This window comes from Pseudonaja textilis, chromosome 5 (assembly GCF_049901715.1).
Source record: "Pseudonaja textilis isolate UNSWEBS1 chromosome 5, rPseTex1.2, whole genome shotgun sequence".
NCBI lineage: Eukaryota > Metazoa > Chordata > Lepidosauria > Squamata > Elapidae > Pseudonaja > Pseudonaja textilis.
The window spans coordinates 54823922-54848461 of NC_141994.1; the positions used below are offsets into that span (position 1 = coordinate 54823922).

General features: G+C 36.3%; 1 protein-coding gene across 3 annotated transcripts in view; it reads right to left on the reverse strand.

Moving 5' to 3' along the window:
• TBXAS1 (thromboxane A synthase 1) overlaps positions 1–24540 on the reverse strand; it is a 229176-nt gene that overhangs the window by 199375 nt on the left and 5261 nt on the right. For all 3 annotated transcript variants that reach the window (XM_026725639.2, XM_087934948.1, XM_087934949.1), the window contains exon 2: positions 13838–13957. In XM_026725639.2, the coding sequence (XP_026581424.2) occupies positions 13838–13935 (98 nt within the window). In that variant the 5' untranslated portion in view covers positions 13936–13957. The remainder of the gene's footprint in view (positions 1–13837; positions 13958–24540) is intronic.

Consider the following 24540-nt stretch of genomic DNA (forward strand, 5'->3'; position numbering starts at 1 on the left):
CTTCTATGGCTCTTTTTGAGCATATGAGAATGATAAACCTGGAATGATAGAGCTCTAGAAATAAATCACACTCTATTTACCTTTTTAAAATTATCCAAACCTTGAAAGTGGCCTGAAAACATACTGAAATAACAATAGCACTTAGATTTATATACCACTTCATAGTGCTTTTACTGCCCACTCTAAGCTGTTTACAGAGTTTACAGCCTATTGCCCCCAACAATCTGGCTCCTTATTTTACCAACCTTGGAAAAATGGAAGGCTGAGTCAACCTTGAGCCTGATGAGATTTGAACTGCCAAATTGCAAGCAGCCGACAGTCAGCAGAAGTAGCCTGCAATACTACATTCTAACCACTGCGCTACCACCATTTTACTTTAAAAAAGGAAGAGAATGTAAACATTCTTTTTTAATCTTTAAACACTCACCTGTAAAACTGTCAATGGCAAAGAACATAAAAAAATATACAGCTGTTGAAAATAGGTAAGAGTGTGGAAAGAACCTCCAGTCAAAAAGTACCCAGGACATTCAAACACTCTGAGTAGACCACAAGAAGATAGAGTTGCTATAGAGAATCCAGTCTTTCTAAAAGTAAAAGATTATCAGGGTAGCCATTTTTATCCTCTCTTCACTTAGAGGTTGTATATTCATGTTTTATATATTATTTATATTATATATATTATTGTTTTATATATTATTTATTTCATAGGGTAGTTTTTTTATATATTTTTATATCTATTGCTTTTATATGTGTGATTTTTTTTCAATTAATGTGCACTGCCTAGAGTTGCTTTTGGTGAGATGAGCAGTGATACAAATTTTCTTAATAAATAAATATGATGATAATGATGCAATATTTTGAGTGGTGAAGTCCACCCATCTTCAAGCTGTCAAGGTTGAGAAACACTGACCTGGGGGATACCAGTTTGAAGAAAGTTGGCCCAAAGCAACTTTCCATTAGTACAATGGGAAAGTTAAAAAAAAATACTGAATAGCCAGGGAGAAGATAATAAATAACTGACCATGTAAATATCCTAGGAAAGAACATTTCGTAGGCAACCACAAAACGAATAAAATTCACAGAGTAAGTTACTCTGTGAGTTACATGGAATTCAAAATAGTTATTTATAGGTAGGCATAGGAAGTTCTTTGTTGCTAAAAATGGAAAGGCCAAGCCAGATTTAATTTTATCTTGGGGTGGTTTCTTCAAGATAATTGTGTCATGCTTAAATCCACCTCTGCCACACACTCTTCTTTGCATGAGGAATGAAAACTGAATAATAATTATACTGTACTTTTAATTGTACATTTAATTTTAATAATGTGTGTGTATATATACAGATTGCAGTCACATTCAATGAAAGGCATGCTTAGTAGGCTGAAATATTTAAATGTTAACATTAATATTTAAAAAATAGTAATTTTAAAAATCTCTGCAGGTACTTCAGTTGTTAAATATTAGAATTTTTATCTCAGAGCCCTACACAATACAGTCAAAAGGTCAGCTGCATTTTTACATCAAGGTGTATACTGGTGGTAGGAGTTTAACTTCAGATTTACGACTTCTTGAAAAAAACTAGATATTTCTGGAATGAAAGATCTGGTAAATAAAGAGTGCTTTCTCACTGTTTAAATTTAAAACAATCAAAGCGAACCAGCTTTGTTAGTTTTGCTGGATTGTTGGAAGTCACTCAGAATCACTTTCGGTGAGATAAGCATCCATATAAATCTGATAAATAAATACATAAAAATAATTCTCACAAGCATATAATACAGTCACAGGATAATCTAAGCTATTTAAACACATTTTCTAAAGTTCTCCAAAATATAACCGATATGAACATGCATTTTTTATTTCTTATTACTAAATAATATTCCCAGGAAGCTATACTATTCAGATGCATAGAATTTGCAGTTATACTGTACATACTGGTGAATCTATCCAAGTACCAGCTTGAATGCAAGCTACAGAGGTTCATAAAATTTTGTTGTAAATAATTGGTGGGAGTAGGGAGGCATGCAAATTTAATAAATTACTATTATCATAGTTGATCATACAGTCAGCCAGATGTTTAGACTACATTTGGCATTCTTGTTCACTTATTGAGTCTTTCCCAGGGATCTGGGATAGGCAGATGCAGGCTGTAAGTTATTCTAAATAAAGCTGCCTACTGCTACTGACAGGTGATAATTTTGTCAATACCGATGGTGTTCAAGCAGTACTCAGTTGTTTTGGCATTGCATCCAAAGAGTCTATGACTATTGGTACTATTTTTGCTTTGCTTTCCCAGAATAATAATTATTATATTAAACAGAAAAGTGAAGCAATATGCAGTCTCAAATTTCTCCTAGCTACAGAATTCCTGAGGAAAGTAGCTGGTTCCACTGCTACTCTTTAAGGTAAATAAATGTCCACAATATATTGTAGACATCTAAGGCTTTTTAAATTCTGCATTGAAAAAGTCAAAAAAATTCCATTTTAAGACTTCCAAGGTCCCTTCCAACTCTATTATTCTATTCTATCCTAAGTTATTTTACATAGAAAAAGACGGACCTTAAAAGTACTATTACTACCATAACATTTTTGTCAAACAAGTATATAAAGGTTTTTTAATGTTCAACTTTTAAAACCACATATTATCAGATTGTCTGTAACACTTATACACACTTTTGGGGCCCTATTTTTGGAATATTTAGATCTTTTATGGTGCCAAGTGTTGCCATGGTGAGTAAGGCCAAACATCAATTTTTATTGGTAGGTACATTGTTAAATATTGCTATTCCTTGTAAATGCCCCCCAAATATCTATATAAAAATTATTTTATATATTATTAACTCTCAAAATACCCTCAAGATATGTTGGTATTCAATTTCCATAGTTCTTCTTCTTTCAATCCAACTTTGACATTCTTCTTCCTCCAGACAGAGCATTCCTAGGACAATCTAATGACTAACTTTAACATAATAAATGGAAATACATAAATACAGCATGTTGTATAAATTAAACAAAACAAAGTTGCATAGTTTGCATTGCTTTTGTCTGGGTTCTTTCTGTTTACAGATAAAAAAAGACTTCACCTGTAAAATTTCTACTTGTCACAAGTCTATGACAAACAGAGCAGCTTCAGCAGAAAACAGGTGGGAAACCTACTATCAGCTTGGCAGAACTATCTTCCATTGGGGGAAAAACTGCATACCTTGTATTTTATTTTTCTTTTCTTATTATAATGAATGGCAACGCTTAAATTCATGCTATAAAATGTGAAGTAGCTCCATTAGTATCAACATCCCTCCATCTGTTATTTCCTTGTTTTATTCTTTTTTATATAGTTTCAAAACATTTTTATAATTGATAAATGGTATTTATTCTTTGTTTTAGCTTCGTTATATGCCACTCAGAGATGCTTTTGATGAGATGGGCAGCTATATAAATTCAATAAATAAATAAATAAATCACTAAGAAACAATGCGCAGAATTATCTAGTCTTCTCCATTTCCTTCTGGCAGTGATCTTTCCAAACTGTAACAGAAAGCAAGTTTCTCTTCATTTGGTAGGATTTTTTTCTGAGTAAACCTGCTTATATCTATATTTCCTGAAACCAAAGATAATGTATAAGACAGTGAAAAAATACAGTCTTATGAAAACTGTTCAACTGATATTCCCTAACTGGTACGTAATGTTTCTTCCTACCACCTCCTTCCTTCTTATTATCACAAGACACATTTGTAGAAAACAGGATGTTTAGAATTCATACAGCTCACATGACAAAGTCCATAATTGGTGGGGGGGGGGAGGGAGGGAGATGCTCTGTGATCAAATGTCGATTCCCAAAAATCATGCATTGAAACAAATGCCTCCCTTTACTCTCCATCTAGAAGAAATGGATGCCAACAATGTGAGCCCAGCAAGAAGCTGAGCTTGCTAGGGGTTCTACCAGTCATAGAATGCCAGCTAATGGAGACTAGGCAATGCTTTCTCTGCTATAGCTCTGCCCTCTGGAATAATCTCACCTGAGAGAATGACCCCAACTCTGTGTAAGCCTTTTGTAAGGCCTTGAAGTTTGGCTTTGGGTCCAGGCCTGGGCTCTGTGGTTGTGAAGGTCTCTATTTCCTGGCTATTGTCAGGTTTCCAAGTGATGGCTACATATATGTCAATTTCAGGCTCAACTGCTACATTGACATCTATAATGACATTTTTCTCGCCTGCCATAGATATTTAATTGGTATTATATTACAATTGGTTGTAGTTGCCTTAGTACTGTTAACTGAGTTACTTGCTTAGATGGGTGGCTATAGAAAATGGATGGATGGATGGATAAAAGTTAATTTACAAGAAAGGTGAAGTCCATATTAGGCTAGGATGGATAAAGAGAAGATTCTTTCACAGCCTATTTGCATAAATGCATTTCATTATTCCAAGGATGTAAAGGTTTAAACTGGGGGAACTATACTTTAAAAGGCAAACCTGGAGCACACTCCAAAAGATGGATAGGGCCAAGGCCAAGCATTAATTAGCTACAGTTGATACAATTATTCCTGTATATTAACAATGTCTTCTTCTGCTACAATAAAAATAAAAAATTGGTGGCAGTTTCTGGACAGGCTCAGAAGGGGTGAATACCACAGACCTAGAAGTTGAACCCTTATTGTACTCCTCTCCACTATCACACCTGAATGCACCATTTTTATTCCAAGCAAAGCTGTTTAAAGTATTGCATTTTAAGTGTTTATAGAAATTCTGAGTTCTCTAGATTATCACTTTTGTGGGAACATCATAGAACCTTATCCTACAGTAAAAGGATTAATAACTGAACGGCTCAGCTTGTTATTTTTTCTATCCCTTTGATAGAATAAATCTATGCTTGGAGATTGTATACTATATTTTGTTTTTGTTTTTATTTCAAGCTTTTTTTCACTGGGACACCTCTTGAATGGGACACCTCTTGAATGACACTTCCTATTGCATCTTATCTCTCTCTCACATCGGCACAAACTGTTATGTGATAAGTTCCTTAAGCACAGAACTTTCTGCCAGGGAATGCAAAAACTAAAAGACCCCATCCCAGAATGAAGAAAGGCTATAATTTCTCCTCCATTTCATTATTGTTTGACCTTCAATACTTGTTGCCTTTGGATCTTTTTTGCAACTGGTTATAGTCTTCACTGTTTAGACATTTTACAAAAAGCAGCTTTGCCAAAAGGAAGGAAGTGTTATAATTTATTTTTGCTCCCAATTGTCTTTGGAGTAGATTTTAAGGAATGGATTTTAAAAAGAGAGTTATGGTTAATACTTTTACTACAAGCTCAATTTTAGATCACTCCTAATGAAAATACTATGAATGGCTCAAATTAGATTGTGCTAATATTAAATCAGAACAATCATTCTTCTATGTACAATGTTTTCTCCATCCAGATGGATGCCTTTATAATGTATAAAAATAAATAATAGAGAAGAATCAATTCCTCCCAGAGTAAGGGCAGAAGCATTTTAAAAACAGTGTCCTAATGGGTACAATTATAGAGAAAAACTATTTTGCTTCCCAGCATGCTCTAACTTCAAGAGCCTATGAGATGGAGCAAAAAGAGTGGTCAATCTTTGGTTCCATGCTTGGTGACACCTCCCTTATGTTGCCGGTGCTGCCCTAGAGAGCGAGAATATATGTATTTATGTGGATACACAAAGGAACTAATTAACTAAAAGACAGTTCAGTAAGAACAACTGTGGGTCAGATTATAGCTGTAATAAATATCAAGATGGGATATGTTAAAAAAAAATTATAAGAAATCTGGAGGAAGGTTGACTCTAAATAGCATATATTATCATATTACAACTAGGCTGGAAAATTCCTAAGAGAAGATCTGATACTCTCAACCATAAGAAAGTAAAAACAATATATACAAAAGACTGACATACATAGTTTAGAGAAGTATAACACTTATTTATATTTCTTGATTCACACAAACATACAGTTGGCTTGGTTTGCTTGTGAAATCCCATCACTACGACTACATAATTCAGTGTTACATGTGAGTCAAGCCACTGTGGCTTGTTCAACAAATAATAGAAAAACAACTTACTTGAACACCTGAATTTAATCACTGGCTAAGTTCTGAAATGAATAATTTAGCCAATTTTCACTAAATAAGCCACAAGGGCCTGGATGCACATATCTGCCATGTCAGAAATCATGATTGACAAAGCCTGTTGGTTGAGTTCATCCAAGTTACTAAACCACACCATAGCATGACTGAGCAACCATTGACTCAGACTATCCATCCATCTGGCCCAATTGTCACTGCAGCTGCTCAGATAGATGATTTTACTCAGCACCTCATTAAAAAGAATGGGTGGCCATATAAAGATGATAAATACATAAATAAAAAATTAACCAGAAATGCTGGAAAATTAATTTTCTGTAAATTCAACCAAGAGCTATGGCTTCACCATTCTGTACATGAATTCCACAGTGCAGTCTTTAAATCCCAGACAGTAGAAATGGAGCTGAGATTGGGCAAATTCAATTCCTGCCATAATACAAAATGGGCCAATAGAAACCGAGACATCTTTATATATGTATATGTGTTTATATAACTCTGAAAAGCACAAAGCCGAAGACACAAGCCTGAAGATGATGAATGAGACTTCGTCGAAATGTCGCCAAGATACTTACAATTTTCCGCGGGGGAAAACCCGAATAACCAAAGATATATAGTATATATATGTGTGTATATATATATATGTTTGTGTGTGTGTGTGTGTGTGTGTATGTGTACACGTATATGTGTGTGTGTGTGTGTGTGTGTGTGTATATATATATATATATATATATATATATATATATATATATATATATACAGTATATATATTTGCATTTATTACCATCCAAACCTGAATCCTCCCTTTCCCTTCCCAATTCTTAAAAGCAGGAAAATGTTCTTTTTTTCCCCATGCCACCTTGTAAACTTCTCTGTACCTTCAGACACTCTATTATTCCCCTCAAATGTGAAAAAATAAATTCCACTACTGCAAAATGCAGAAAAGTGTCCCCAGATTCAACTCTGTACAAATTTTCTAGTTAGAGTTAGTTCCACTATTTTTAAAATTCCTTATACATATAGTGGCAAAAGTGAGCTATGTAAATATGATGTTGAACTTTTCTTCTGCAAAGCTTCAATAAATGACACCAAACCAACTGATCAACTATTTTTACAATAATTACAATAATTTAGATCCAGGAATTCTGGGGTTCCTCCCCCCCCCCATGCTTAATAATTGCTTCCAAGAAACAGAATTTAGAAATATCAAAACATACTTAAAAAAAACCAGTGTTTGGGTAAAGAATCTGCTGGATATCAACATTTAAACTCCAGGAAAGAATCCAGAAATCATGTAACATAAACAGTCATTGTTTTATTACAGAGCACTTGGGCAATGATGATTGGGAAAATTTAATCATTTCTTCCTGTGAATTTCTCATCTGATATTAAAGAAGCCTTAATAACAAATTGATCTGAATGCCCATTTTAAGCTCAGAACCGTATAAGTTGGAAACATGTGGAAGGGGCCTTCATCCTGCAGTAGATAGACAATGGCTAAAATGATAGTGATGATGATATATATACATATATATCTTTAGCTTTACCATCTTTATCTTTATCTTTATTTAGGTTCTCTAGTTTTTCCCATTATATTAAAAAAATCTACCCAAGGGCTAGAGGCCAGATTAGTCATATCAAATCAAACCAGCAACTTATTCAGCCATTATTATTAAAATTATTATTAAAGCCATTATTCATCAAAAGTTCCATGTTCCTCCTGGTCTAAAAAGTAAGCAGCATTGATCACTTATGGATGGCACTTAAACAACATTTTGCGGGCTCGGGGGTGTCAAACTCATGGCCCGCGGGCCAGATCTGGCCAGTGGGGTGCTTAAATCTGGCCTGCAGGGCCTCCCTGGGACAGCAAAGGACCAGCCTGCAGTGCCTCTGCAGCGAAAACAGAGCTCAGGACTCAGGAGCTAATTTTTGCTGGCAGAGCGCTCAATACCATTAAAGAACAATGAAAAGAATGTAAAAAATGAATGCATTTCATTATTCTAAGGATAAGACCAGGAGTGTCAAATCCAAGGCATGGGACCTGGATTCTTGCCTAAAGGGTATTTAGATCTGGCCTGCAGGGCTGCCCTGGGAACAGCGGACCGGCCTGTGGCGCTTCCGCCAGTGAAAACAGACCTCAGGAGAGCTGCGTGCGAGCTCTGTATTTGCTGGCAGAGGTTTGCAGGAAGCCGTTGCAGTCAAAAACAGAGCTCAGGATCCCATTTTCACTGGCAGAGTGCTCGAGCCACCATAGGCACCCCTGACATGAGTGCTGTCAAGCTGATCACGCTCACCTTGATCACGCCCACCCCAGCCCTCCAAGGTCAAGCACAACCCTGATATGGCCCTCAATGAAATTGAGTTTGACACCACTGTGTTCAATGTTTTAAAATAATGGTTTATTTAATACCTTTAAATGCCATTACTTCCCATTTGCTGGGACAATCTGTTTCTTACCCTATATATCCATATTTATATTGCCATACACTATATTTTATACCATCCTATCCTTGAAATGTGCTGTTGATATGTCCATCTTTCTTTAGCAGAGCCGCTTTTGGTGGAGTGCCTGTTAGGACTGTGATATAATAATACAAACACATGATAGCACTCAAGAATGAGCTTCTCAATCTCCACCTGGGCTAGTCTAGATGAAGAACAGGAGGAAGGAAATTTATTTATTTCAAGCTGCTGTGTTATATTTTCTTTCTAATGCTGGATTCAGCCATTGTGCTGAGCTATGATTCTCAGAGCCAGGTTTCCATCTGCATAAAGAAACCAAGTCTAATATGCAAAAGGAACATCGAGAGGGATCCATGTTTTAGAAACACGTCACTTGGGCTACTTGAATGCATTGCATTGCCCCTTGGACATAATCTGAAGCACCAAACAGAAGTCAAGATTTGGAAAGGAGGGGTTGGTGTGGCTCACTGAGAATAAGGACCCTCAGTTTTGTCAGTTCTACATTCCTTACCAGTTTCTTGACGTTGAGATCTAAAACTTGAGGGCCAAGTATCTTAAAGAACATTTCCTCCAATCTATTTGAGCTTCAGGATCTTTCACTAAAGCTCTTTTCATAATGTCAGAGATTAGATTGATGGTAATAAAGAGAGACTTTACTGTCTGTTGTCCTAGTGATGGAATTCTTTACAGTGGTACATCTTAAGGTGCTGAGTGAATATAAATTTATTATGGCAGGCATTTCAATCATTTGCATTTTAAAGAACTGGAAGGATGCTATATTTTAAGCAATGCTGCTTCAATGAATAATTGTGTTATTGATATTAACTGAGCTACTATATTAGGGATAGTGCTGTAGATTTTGTTCAATTGCATACTAAATTGTCCCTGGATAGAAATGGAGGACTGCATGTAAATATACTTTTAATGATGTGAACTAGACAAAAATACAACCGGAGTAGCTTAACAACTATGGCAAAAAGTGGTAAAATTAGGTGTGACTCATTTAATGACCACATTGCTTAGTGACAGACATTCCAGTCCCAGTTGTGGTTGCAAATTGAGGACTACATGCATGACAGAACCATTTATAACTACCTCTTGTGCTTCTAGCTCTGGTTATAAGAGTCACTCTAATTCTTTTCATTATCATCTCAAATTTTCTTAGGTCCCCTCTTATCTCAAAGTAGCAATCCTGACACAGAATGATATCAGTTCTTCCAACACAACGGAAGCAATCTTATTTTACTCACATTTACATATTTCACGGAACCACTTGTTTTAATTCTAACTAACCAATTTGTGATGCATATCTTTCAATTGCTTCCTGCTGCACAAGCAGAGAACTGGGGTTTTTTTACTTTAAAAAGGAGATAGTATGATTCTGGGATCGGGAAACTATGCCCAAACTTATATATGATTTAACAACCACATTGGCCGGGTTCTCATAACACGTTAAGGCAAAATTAGATAAGCCATGGAAAACTTGTGGTACACTATATTCCTGACTTAAACACAAAGTCATAATGAGGTCTCTTCAGTTTTGGCTTCATGTGATGGCTGGAAATTTATTTATAAATAAACAAACAAACAAACAAATAAATAAAAATAAATAAATAGATTTCTGCTAGTTGTAGCTCCAGCAAACCTTGAAGGCATCAGATGGGAGGGAGACAGTTTGTTTCAGCAACCAATCTTTAGGGTCTGAGGCAGAGATATTTCCTGTTACATTTTTAGTCAGAAATGGCCAGCACTGGAGCTGGTGTGGCATGAAAATAATGGGTTCTGTAACTACACTGTGGTCTCGTCACACAGCCACTAAATGCAGTGAAGCAAAAGATCTCATGGTAGCAAGGAAGATGGGATCTTCCTCCCATTTGCCAAAAAAACATCTGTGAGGGTTTTGAGCCCAAAATCTGGCTATGTGGTTCTATGGAATATAGTGACTAATGTCTTATTCTCTTCTACTATAGAAGAAATGACGCTAAGCCATTTCTATTAAGACAAGGAGGGAGGGAGGGAGGGAGGGAGGGAGGGAGAGAGAGAGAGAGAGAGAGAGAGAGAGAGAGAGAGAGAGAGAGAACTACAACTCTATTGCCACATTTCAAAAACACAAGAGAACTCAGTTCTATAACTAAAGAACTGACAACAATACATACGCCAACAGCCAAGAAGTTGCTCACTCAAAAAGCATGAAGGTTATCTTTGCAGAGGGTAAGTGACAAGTGGCGCAAACATTTTACTACCAGCATTAGCCCAGGCACATCAGGGTTGCTTTTCACAAACCCCTTCTATCAGCCAGCATATCATTTAAAGCGTGGCATTCCACAACATGTGTCTAACAAAGAGGCCATTTAAGACCCAGGTCTGCCTGTGCTAATCTTCCAACGCTGAGAAGGGAGACATATCGCAGCACTATTTGAGTGTTTAACTTAACATGGGAAAGCTGCATCCAATAGTCTCATGCAGTATAGACACAGTCCAAGAGAAGGGCTTATATTGCCACCTCTGCTGAGAACAGAAGACATTTTTAAGCAGCATCAGATAAAGAACAGAGTCTGAACCCGCCGCCTCCATATATGAAAATGTGAGATTAGCACCTGGACTGAAAAAATAAGCAAAAAAGGATAGAGGGAGACTTTATCTCAAACAAAATGGGAAGGTCACAATGTGTGCATTGCAGACAAGCTTCATTAAGTGCCCATTTCAGAATTATGAAACAAGCAATTTTGAATGTACCCCTTCTATACACTCACACACTATACACATATATACAGAGAGTGAGTGAGTGAGTGAGTGTGAGAGAGAGGGAGGGAGGAAGGGAGGGAGGGAGGGAGGTAGAGGGAGAGGGAGAGAGGGAGAGAGAGAGAGAGAACTACAACTCTATTTCCACATTTCAAACACTTAGGTTTGTTTAGATAAGCTGGTGAAACTCTACTTTGAACAACGACATCTGAAAGCAGTGACGGCTTCTTCATAATGCCAAGCTTATGGCACATTAAACTTTAAATGAAAGGCAAATTCCTGTATTAATTTTATCAAGGCATTCGCAAGCAGGAGAAGTAAAGCCATAACTGGAATAAACACACCGAGGCCAGACAGCAGCAACTTATCTCCCTATTCAATTAAATATTTTTAAAATGTACTATTTATAGCAATAATACTACAGATGAGGAACTACACCGCTGGTCATTCTCAAAATTTCAGAAGCATTGATAACTTAATACTTTCTCATTTAAATCTCAGTATTTTCAGTGCATCTATATCCTCATGCTTACCTATTATCCATTCATCCATCTACCCGTCATCCATCCATCCTTTTCAGATAACTGCAAAATTGGCTCAAAACCAAATCAGAACATTATTTGTTGGTTGATAGTGGACCAGAAAGTTCAAAACCACGATTATCATAACTAAGAAACCAAGACTCTTTAGAGTTGCTTGATAACCGCTTAAAATGATCTATTTCTTGCAAAGAACTGCTGACTTGAAGGACTACTTTAAAAAAGTATCCATCCTTAAACACGGTCCCCTAAAAGAGTTCTCCTAGGCACATCCACACATCCTCAGCTTTAGACATACATTGTGTTCCTGTAACTGAGTAATACATTAGACCCCCCAAAGAAATGAAAATAAGTTCTCCTTGAAAAAAGTAGATTTTGGAAAATCTAGGAATGCAACGGAATATTTTTCAAAGAAGCATCCAAGTTATCTTTCTATCATTAAAGCAGAATTAGTATGCTGCTAACTAACACCAGTGAATCTATAAACATTTTATTTGATATTTGCCAGGTAGTTCTCTACTCTGACTTTAATTTTTAATTGAAAATGGAAAGTTGTGATGCTACAAACGAATGTATAACCTACAGCATCTTATTTTCAAAGTTCCCCCAAAGGCCCAATTGGCATTTTTAGAAAAACAAAATGAGAATGAAGGGAATTGGTTCAGTGTTATATGTGGAAAAGTGTTCACTTACCTACAAAAAAAAAATAAGATATGTTGTGTTGCAGTGATATACAAAGAATCCTATATAGCTAAATTTGGTCTTATAATAAATGGATGTTGTATCACAGTCCTGTAACCATTTTGTGAATAAGCGTTCCAACAATAGCTGTTTTGGAAGGAGACCAATGACATGCTCTCAAAATTCCAAATGTGCTCAGAACAAAAATACAGTAAAGTATATAAATGATAACAGTAATAGCGATTATTAACAGTAGTACTATATGCTGCTATTTATACCCATTGCACTTTACAGAATCCTGAGGCTACCCTAAAAAGTTTACAACATAAAAATTGATTCATGGGTATGGGAATGAAGAGGGTAGTCCCATAAAAATTTATGAATCTGTGGGTTTTGAGGTAAGATTTATAGGAATATTATAAAGCAGAAAATATTTGGATAACAGAAGATAGTAGAGCTGGAAAAGTAAAACTTATAGGCAGAGATGTATCAGAAGAAGAAAAAATATTTCCAGCTGACAACTATTACTCATTTCATTCCCATTATTTTGAAACAAAATAATCACATAAATATAAATTAATTCCTATGGAGACTTAGAGTAAGGAAAAGGAAAAAGAACAATCACCCAGTTTAAAGGCATTTATAACAGCCATTTAATTATGAGTTTTCAATAGATTTTGTTTTATTTATGGTCATGAGCCTGTTTTTTTTTAAAAAATTAAGTCAATCAATTTCTTTGTTTCCTTCTATTCATTGATCTCAATAATATAGCATAAAAGGCCCTTGATTATTCTAATAGTTTATGTCAAGGAGAATCACAAACTACATATTGTTATGGAAATAATGTTGAGTGACATGTTTGAATCAGAGTACAGAAAATAGTTTACATTAGCATCTACACAGAAACTCTTTCATAGGAGTCTAATTAAAATTTAACTGCCATTAAATTTTCAAACAAGCAACCAGTTGATAATGATGATGAATTCCTGCAACCATAAATTTAACTATTTCTAATTTCACAAATATATTAATCTTTAATATAGCACAAAATGTTTTGTTGCAAAAACAATCATAGTCACATATGTTCAACTTTCTTAGATTATTTTAAAGGGATTATTTTAAAATCTTTATCAGAGGTAACCTTTTGCAAGAAATGAGTCCACTTCCTGAGATGGACAGAGTCTTCCTTAAGTTGATAGTATCACAAAAGTCTGTGGATTTTGTTCTTCAAAAATAATTTTAGTTTGGAAACCAAACAGTCATGATCTTGTTTCTTTAAACTGTATTTGAGAAAGCTTAATTCAAAAATCCACTTACCAAGCAAGGAGAACCAATATTATCACCAGAAAAGTCAGTGTGGCTGTTGTAACATTAGTCTCAACCAAGTCAAGCCTGAAGACATCTGTAAGTTCCATTGTCTTCTACTGGAGAAGCACACTGGTCAAACAGGCAGAAAAAAAGGATGTTTCATTAGTTAGGAGGTGACAGACTTCCAACCGTTAATACAAGTGACAAGCTACAGCAAAAGAGGAACCAAGGAAGTTAAATGTTACATCAACGTCACTCCAAAACCAAACACCAACTTTTCCTGTTCTTGAATCTTTACAGAGACAGAATTAAGGGTTTCCTGCATTAGTAGGCCAAGACAATGATCTTCCAAACCTTTCTCTTCAACATTTAACAACTGCAGCAGCAATAAATATTTACATAGCTGCTGCCTGATATCACAGAGCTGGCATGTGGGGATGAATAAAGGATAAGAATGAACTAACCTGGTATATAGATTTCAAAACCCAGAAGGCAATGGATATAAAAAAAAAATCAATGAGTTCTTCATCTCTGTTTAATATAAAATATCTTACACAACACAAAGACTCTGGGTTTGCATTCTTGATTAATAACAATACTGCTTTAGAAATAAGCTATCCAAAGACTTAAACAAATTTTGAATGGGCCAAATTGCTCTTTGCAGACCTGTCAATATCTCTTTTCCCACTTGCATCTAAGTGGGGCAGAAATATCCATGACCATATCTGGCTTTCACTGTGTCCTTGTGACATTCCCTTCATCTCATTCCTAGACTCGGAAGAGCCGCTTCAGTCATTTTTATCTTAATGGTTTTTAGGGCAGTTTTTTTTCCCTCACCCATTAACAAGGTTTGTAAAATCTGTGACACTTTTGCCACTTTTTATCCAGAAGGTGAAATCAGATGATCAGTAGTGGGAAGGAACAGAGGGACCCTTTTTGGCCTTTTCAGACTGAAAGCTGTGGGCTTTTTGTTTTTATTTTTTCCTTTCTTCCATGATCCATGATCTGTTTCATCTGCTGCCATTCTGATGTTGTCTCAGAATGGCATTCAGTTCAGTTTACAACAAAATAAAGTAGAGGAGGAAGAGGACAAGCAGCAGTTTGGAGATGATACCAGAATCCTGCATCCAGACATGCACTGTGCTGCTGCATTGCCTTGATGGGCAAATTGTTTTTCCTGTGAGGCAGTGATGTGCAGAAAAGGGAGGATGTGAACTAATCTCTTTGCTTATCACATGTTCACATGCACAGACAGGACAACACCATTCAGCAGTGAGTGAGAACAAAGCAATTGAGGGAGAATAGTGATCAGCACTGGGGCAGCAAATGTCATAGTTTTCTGCTGACTCAAGGATAGATAGTACTTTAATGCAGTAGTGGGAAAATGATCTACATTAAAAATCACCTCTAGAAATGAAAAAAATAAACCTCTGTGGAAGTACTCTGCTTGGCATCTAAAGAGGAAGTTAGTTTGAGTAGGTCAGTGGTTCATTGTAGTTCAGCACTAATTTTTTAGTGGAAATAATCATCCACCATTTAAGTCTTTCTCAAAAGCCTACAAAAGTTAAGAACTAGCAGCACTGGAGATTAAATTTGGGAATATGCAATTGGCATCAACTGGTAAAAAGACCTTTTCTGTTGTGGCACCCAATTTAGAGAAACCTAAGGAAATCCCCCTACAGAAAAAGTACTATACTGCTATCAAGGTTGAAACCTTATTATTCATGCCATCTTTTGATATCTCTCAGCTAATGGTTTGTGTTTAATACATTTTAATATTATTTGATGTGCTTTACTGGACATTTTCTGAAAATGCATGATACAATGTATATATAGACCAATGCAAGGTCTATAATACAATAGACCTTGCACAAATAAGATGTATAATTCTTGACAGACATCTGTTTAGGGCTATGAGAACAGATCGTTAGATTTACATAAACCAAGGTGGATTTAATCCAATGTTTGTGCTAGAGGACTTACCTAGAGTTTTAACAACATATCATGAGCACTTTCACAAAATAACTGACATTGTGAACATAATGTATTAATTGATGCAAAACTAAATATCCATTGATGTCACATCCCTTATTAGCCCCCCAAAATATTCTTCACCATCTTGGATAAGTGTTTGACTCCCTGGCAAGAAGACCACCCCCCATTATAAATAAGTCAAATCAGCTCCATACCATTTAAACATGTCCCTGTGACTACTTCTGGTCAAGATATGAATTGAAAGGTGGTTTAGATCAGTGTTTGTGAAATTCAGCAAGCTTAAGACCTGAGGACTTCAACTCCCAGAATTCCTAGTTGAACTGTGAGTTGAAGTCCACACATGTTAATGCCGATGACATTGAGATATACTGCTTTAGATTCAGCATGGGCACCGTCAATCTGTAAATAGCACTCAAAGACAGCAATAGCAAATATTCTTGTAAACCACCTTGAGTTGACATGTGTGAATAGGCAGCAATATAAATCTCCTAAATAAATAAATAAAAGAAATAGAGACTCATAAAAATGTTTGAGTAAAGATGAAGTGGGTAAAGATGAAGGGGACACGGTGGCTCAGTGTCATTTGAAAGGTCAGCAGTTCAGTGGTTCGAATCCCTAGCACCTTGTAATGAAGTGAGCTCCCATTACTTGTCTCAGCTTCTGCCAACCTAGCAGTTCAAAAGCAAGTAGAAAAATAGGGACCACCTTTGGTGGGAAGGTAACAGCATTCCGTGCGCCTTTGGTGTTTAGTCATGCCAGCCACATGACCATAGAGGCTGTTTGGCTTTGAAACGGAGATGAGCACCGCCCCCTAAAGTCAGGAACGACTAGCACATATGTGCAAGGGGAACCTTTAAGGGGAACTTTTAAGGTAGTTCTATGTGATTACCACCTTCATTACAATTTCCAATACATAATTCCTTTTACAAGCTGCTAACAACTGTAGAGGAGGTATTTATTTGGATTCTCTGCCTAAGTCACTTCACTATAGAACATTACAATAGGCCTTAAACGGGACTGCCCCTGAAGACCACTCAGAAACTACAGCTGGTTCAGAATGCAGAGCATGAGTAGTTATTGAGAACCTTAGTACAACCATGTAACTTTCCTAATTGTACTGTATTTATTACTAGGAAACTTCCAGATACAATTCAAGGTGATAGTTATCACCTACAAGGCACCTTACATGACATAGGGCCTAGATATCTGAGGGACTATTTTTCTCCGCTTATCTCTGTCTATTCTGTAAAATCGAAGAGTTGGCATACCTTCTCTGTCACCCTCTTGAACAGCTTTTCCCTTGAGGTTTTTTGGATTTTATTTTCCCTTGATTTGAATACTTAGGCTTTAAAACATTCAGAGTGTGGCTTTATCAAATAATTGTTTGACAAGATTATGCAAATTTTAAAACCTTAAAAGTCAGGTTTTTGTACCTTCTTAGGCAAGTCTTATAAAAACAAGTATTCTATATTTGTATTCCCATAAATATAAAGGCAGACTTTCAAAGCAGCCTTTCAATTGTTTTTATTGCTGTTTTTAATGCTTCTGGTTTAATTTACATGTTAGATTTTACTTTATGTTTACTGAGACATTGATAGAACTGGGAATGAAATAAATTTAATCAATAACATAATTAATCCTAAAAACACATCTTTTTGTTAAGATTTAAGGCTTCTCTAATTCTCTTTGTTATATTTTGTATTCTTATCACACCAAAGCACATGGACATATGCTCATTAAATCACCACCAATGTAACAGAAGTCAATCCTAAGAAGACTGGCCCATACAATATCCAAACTAGAGTTTGGTCTCTGTTTTAAAAAAGACATTCAGTGCCTTGCCTGTATATTCCACAGATTAAGTAAAAAGGTCAATGAGTTCAGTAGGAGCTTTGCAAAGCATTTCACACATCCAATGTGTTGTGCCTGTGTTTAAAGCATTAATAGCACCAACACTTCCAAATGCAAAACAAAATCAATAAATGCATTGCCGCATCACTGCAGTCCAGAAAAAACTGCTTCAAAACAGGGAAATTGCAATCAACCAACTCTTCCCTATCGAGCCACTGGACTGTTCTCCTCAAGTCAGCATCAATAGTTTCTTCATTGTACCCTTTGTCGGCATAACTGGCCAGCACTATTTGATTCTAAACGAACAATCCATATTATGCAAAAATGCAGGAATAATGGCAAGTACGATACAGGAAATCTTGAACTTATAAGGATGCTTTGTATTGTGCCAAAATATTTGGCATGTTGATGCCATTACTGGCAGCAGCTCTCTGGGGTTTCAAGAAGGAAATTTTCCCAGGTTCTGCTGCTTGAGATTATAAAGAAAATAACCATTGTCAGAGGTTAGGATCAGGGCATCATGCAAGGCACCCCTTGGAAGATAAATTGTGGCAGCAAGAACTACCAAGCTGCTACCACAAGAATGAAGCAGGGCCAGGATATACGAAGAGCCAGAGAGCTTCTAGAATGGAGGTCTCCAAACTTGGCAACGTTAAGACTTGTGGACTTCAACTCTCAGAATTCTCCAGCCAGCTATGAATTCTATGGCTGTTGAAGTCCACAAGTTTTAAAGTTGCCAAGTTTGGGGACCCCTGTTCTAGAACTTCAACTACTTTAAGATGCATGGACTTCAACTGCCAGAATTCCCAATAGCTCAGTCCTGGCTTGCCTTCCCTGGCAGACAACCACGGGAGGAAGGTAAAGTCATGGCCGTGGGATGACAAAAGAGGCGGTTGTGGAGGAGGAAACGAGCCTCTGAAAGGGGAAACAGGGTGATGCCAGATTAGCCCAGGCCTTTGATAGATTAGTCCACACCTGCCCGGGCAGAAAATAGATAGATAGGTTAAGGAAAGGATAGAGAGAGAGGGAACGAGAGAAAGAGAGACAGAAAGAGAGAGAGAAAGAGAGAGAGAGAAGAAAGCAAGAGAGGGAAAGAGAAAAAGAGAGAAGGAAGAGACAAGAAAGAAAAGAAAGAGAAAAGGGAAAGAAAAAGGGAGAGAGAAAGGAAGAAAAAGGATAGACAAAGAAAGAGGGAGGATGAAAGGAAGGGACAGAAGGAAAGAGAAAGAAAAAAGAAAAAAAGAAGAAAGAAAGAAAGAAAGAAAGAAAGAAAGAAAGAAAGAAAGAAAGAAAGAAAGAAAGAAAGAAAGAGAGGGAGGAGAAAAAGAATGAGATAACTAGTCCAACCACCTACTCCAGCAAGATTAGAAGGGAGTGTGTGTGTGTGTGTGTGTGTGTGTGTGTGTGTGTGCACGCATATGTGTGTGTACATGGCTGTCAAAATTCCAAAAACAAGTCAAGTAGCTCTGGGGAGGTCAGTCATAAATTAGAACACTTACTAAGCAACCGGCCATTAAGCAAGGACCACTTATATTTGGTTTGCCAGTCACATGGCCACCTGGCCATGCCAACTCAGTCACATGACCACCAAACCACACCCACAAATTAGGCCACACCTACAGAACCAGTTGTTAAGAAATTTGAATCCCACCCCTGGGTTTGGGGGCACTGAGGATGAGTTTATAGCACCAAGGAGGTGGTGGACTGAAAAAGTTTGGGAACCACTGATTTAAATCAAGCCTCTTTACTTGTGATTTAAATCATGATTTAAATTGTGATTTAAATTGACTTGATTTAAATCAAATCCGCCCTGTTCCCAAGCCAGCATGTGTTGAAGCCAGGGGTGTGATTCAACTGGTATAACAACCAGTTCAGTGAGCATGCGCTTTGCGCACACACGCATCAAACACATGCTCCTCGTGCGTGCTCCACATTTTAAAACGCTAATACTTACCTTCAACTGCAGCAGGAGAAAACAACTGAGGCACGGCAAACCACTCTGCCGCGTGCATGAGCTGTACTCTAACAAAAAGACATAAAGCACAAGAAAGAGTGCAGGCAGGTGGGCCCACATGCTCATCGGAGCAAACCAGTTTGGAGCCAGCTGATTGTTGGAACAAGGGGTTCATCCAAACCAGTTCAAACTGGGAGAATCCCACCCCTGGTTGAAGTCCACACAGGTTAAAGTTGCTGAGGTTGAGAAACACTGTCACAGAAAGAGATATTTGAAACTGCCAGCTTTCCATCTTACAAGTTTACCTAGACAACTATGAATGTAAAAAGAAAATGTAGTTTTTTTAAACATTTGGAAGAGCAAGCTGAACAGAGAAAAGTGTTTACATCGTAAAATATTGTTCCTTAAGTACTTCCCCGTTGAACAGGTCTTTTCACAGGTTTATTTTCCTTTCCAAATCATTCTTCCTCTTCTACAGAATTTCTCTAGAAGCATCAGCCGAAACTTCTAAAATTATATAAAAAGAAAAAGCAACATATCCAAAGATAAATTTAGCTTGACTAGGTGCTTCACTTAGAAACAGAACTCGAATTTTAAAGAAATAAAAAAATGTTTATGAAAGAGAAAAAGAAGATGCAAAAACAACAGAATGCTAGAAAGCAAAAGGAAAGAGGAATGCAACAGAAAGGGGAAATCAAGAAGGCAGAGGTTTGGAGAGGAGGGGGTAAAAAGTTTAGGCGGGCTAAGAAGGAAAGGGAAAAGGGGGAAAAAAGTTACAAAGGTATAAAACAAGATGGAGAAAAGGAAAAATTTTTTAGGGATAATGGGTAATATATGGGATTTTTTTTTAAAAAAAAGGGGGATTCTGCAAAGTACACATGAGTATTGTAATAGTGGTATTTGTATTATAAGTAGATAATCAGAACTTTTTAAGATCTAATAAAAGACTAAAATATCAAGGTATAACTTTAAAAGGTTTAATAATGAATGATATTAAGTTTTAATAAAATACTAAAGGGAATGTTTAAAATATTAGTTTAAATATAGAGTTTAATGGACTAATGTGTTGACTGTTATGGATTTATTATTGTAGTATTGGTTTCTGAAATAGTAGAATGTACTAAGCAGAATCTGATTGGGATTTAGGTGTTATTTGGTATTTTAAATTTTAATTTAGGGGAATGATAGAAAGGCATCATACTCCGATTAGTGATTCCAGGGGAAACTATTCTTTTTTAAATTGGAAATGAGACAGATGTAAATGGAGAAATGGACAAAAGATATAAAAATATTTTTCTTTAAAGCAAGATTAAATATATAAAACAGAATTAAGATGAGGCAAAAGTGGAGAGGAGTTATATAATAGATATAGAATGGTAAATAAGAAGGGTAATGGTATATAAGAAGAGCATGAATTCAATTGAAGTCCATACAAAAAGAGGTAATCTGGGGCCAAGTTACTTTCTAGAAGAAAGTTTTATGTTTTTATGTTTATGTCTTATGTGTGTGTGTTTAATTAAGAATTAAATAATAAAATCTCGGAGGAAGACTAGATGAGAATAATTATAAACAAGCCAGAGGAAAATATAAATGTGATGACTGAATACCAGATAAATTAGAAAGGAAATATGATTGAATAATGATTAAAGAGAAACAATGTGGAATTTGGTAAAGGGAATTTACGTGTTTATATGGAAATGGGATAAATTATAAGTACGTGATATAAAGCAATATGTTACCTGCCTTGTAAAGATCTACAATGGAAAGAGGTTTTATGTTTTTAATGTTTAATGATGTTTTGTTTTGTTTGTTTGTTTGTAAAATCAATAAAACTTGTTTTTTTTTTTTTAAAAAAAAAAGAACTCGAATTTTAAGAGAATTGGGAACCCAGTCCTTATCTCAATTTAATAATACAATTTTGCTGTTTTATATTTTAAAAAAATATTTGAGGACTACAGTTTGTTTCACAAACTTTAAAGGCATCAGCAAGTTGTGAGTCACTGCACTTGAGGCCGTACAATCTCAAAGGGCAACCTTTACACTGTTCCTTTTTTCTGTCTCTTTCCTTCTCCTGCAAATATGAAAGTATGTGGAATGTTCAAATAGCTAGTTAAAAAGAAAACGCTTTAGCCTCATCAAACTGAGATTAACTTCAGAAAATGGACAAGACACCCCTCCACACACACAATGATAATCTAGTTAGGTAGACTCAGGAGAAGAATGCTAATTCTATGGTCCAAAACACATTTACTTGCCAATGAAGAACTTCTGAATTATATTGGAGGAAATGAATTTGACAGTAACATTGTTTTAAGGAAGAGAATGCTCTATTAGTGACACAACATTTTCTCACTATGCCCACAATGTTTTCAGATGAGGAATATTTCCCCCATGATTCTGGTAATAGGAAAGGTTTGCATATTTTGTATGCAAACTTAATACATCATCCCTAATACGATACTATAAGCATTGCACATTTAAGCTTTAACTTCACCAACCAGAATCAAACCATCTGATTTGCATTCCTTGGGAGAAACTGCAGTTGGCCCGACTTTTTAAAAATGAGGTACATAGACACTGTTTTCCAATGACCGCAACTAAATTACAGTAAAGCCTTTCTCAAGTGAGACTTACTCTGAAATGGCTAACCTTGTTACTTAACATATTTTTCAAAACCCTTGTAGAGAATAAGATGATGCCATTGAACAAATAGTTATAGTATTTTGCTATTTTTTTATAGATAGGTTAATTTCTATTTAATTACCTTGGGCATTGAATTACATAGTGTTACTTTGCTATTAACTATCAACAGTCTTGTTTGGTTGCAATTATATTCAAATCTAATCAACAAAAGAATCCCCACTATAACTTCAAAGAGGCATTTTATTGATTTATTTTACTAGGCTTTTATGCTGCTCCAGGTGTCAACTTGTGTGTTAAATCTATTTTGCAGTAATACCTACATTGGTCAGCCATCAAGTTTCTTACCATCAGGTAAGAAAATTAAAACACCTGGGGAGGATGTAGCGGGGGGGGGGGATATAATTTGACTAGTGTTATTGTAAGATCTGTAGCAGAACAGTCAATTGCTCTAAGAATCTACAGACATGTAAATTGGGACCTATCAGATGCAGACATGATGTAAGGTATTATCAAATGTGTTTTCCATCTACCAAGAGAAATATGTAGCTTGCAAAGATGAAAACAATTCCGATGTTAACAGATGGGTTTTATGATATTCAGACTGGAGGTTTTGGTGGGTTTTTTTGCTTCCTCTTAGCAAACTTTGGAGACCTCTAAGTAAGGACTATACCAGCTGCTCAGCTCACAATCTTTTTCTTTATACAAACCCTTGTGTCATTGTTTAGAGCAGGGGTATCAAACTCACGTCGTCACGGCAGTGTCACGTGACATATCGGGACTTTTTTCCCCTTCGCTAAACCAGGTGGGGTGGGACCAGCACATGACACATCTGGCTCGTAGGCCATGAGCTTGACACACACCCTTCTTTAGATCTTTTGAAGGCCACCACGTAAAATAGGAATCAATGATGTAATGCCTATGAATGAATTTGAGGGAATGCTCAATAAACCCACTTTTATAAAATATTTTATTTTATTTTTATAATGCAAAATATTTGCTGACACAGACAGATGTCATTACTGTAGATCTCTAACAAGACGTAACGGCATGTGAGAAAGACCTTGGGAGACTAGGCGAAAAGATGCTGCCAAGGGAACAGATAGATAAGACAGAAAAACTCGGGAGTAGGTGGGGGAAGAGACCTTCCCTAGTTTCTTGGGCAATAAAGGAGAAATGAGGGAGTAGAGAATCTAATTTCATACTTGCACGATTCTGTCAGTATTGCTTTACAATAAAGTAGAAATAGCTCATCGGGTTGTGGTTCCTGTTTGGCTTATCCTGCAAGGTTGACACAAAGTTAAGCAGAAGTGCTAAAAATTTACCAAATTTAACAATTGCCTGAATTATATTATCCACACCCTAGACTACAGGCTGGAACTCACCAAATTGTATAACCTAGCAAAATTATATGCCATCAAGTCATTTTCAACTTTTAGCAGCCATGTAAATAGGAAAAATAAATAAAATAAAACAAAATACAAATGAACCTGTAAGAAAAAAATAAGCTCATACTGAATTATGTTCAGACATGGTGTGAAGTTATATTGTGTTTAACCATACAGGTAGTCCTCAATTTACAACTGTTCATTTTTCAGTGCCATTTGAAGTTATAACAGCACTGAAAAAAGTGACTTAGGACCATTTTTCAGACTTACGACTGTTGCAACATTCTCATGTCACATAATCAAAATTCAGACGCTTGGCAACTGGCATATATGTATGAAAGTCGCAGTGTCTTGCAGTCATGTGATCCCTTTTTGCAACCTTCTGACATGCAATGAGGAAGCCAGATTCATTAACAACCAGGTTACTAAATTAACTCTAATGATTCACTTAACAACCATGGCTGGAAAAGTTGTATAATGGAAAAAAATTCACTTAACAGCTGTCTTAAGTAGCAACAGAAAATTTGGGCTCAACTGTGGTCATGTCAAGAACTAGCTGTATGCAATTGTGAAGCTAAATCACAAATGGCTGGATTTCTACCACATATAATGTTTAAACCAACCAAACCGACTGTGGTGCTCAAAGTCATGCAACTTCCTCAGGGTTTTTTTTTTGTTTCACCCACTATGGGAAACAAGTCATCTCTAATCATTCCTCCAACTAGTTCCTTATAATTATCTAGGCATAATTCATAGATTCAAAGAAGTGAAATTCTGAAGAAATGAGGTTGAGAAATACAGCTGACTGCAAGTTAACCTTGAAACTTAACTTATTCTAAATCAAAGGTCACTCTGTGTGTGTGTGTGTGCGTGTGTGTGTGTGT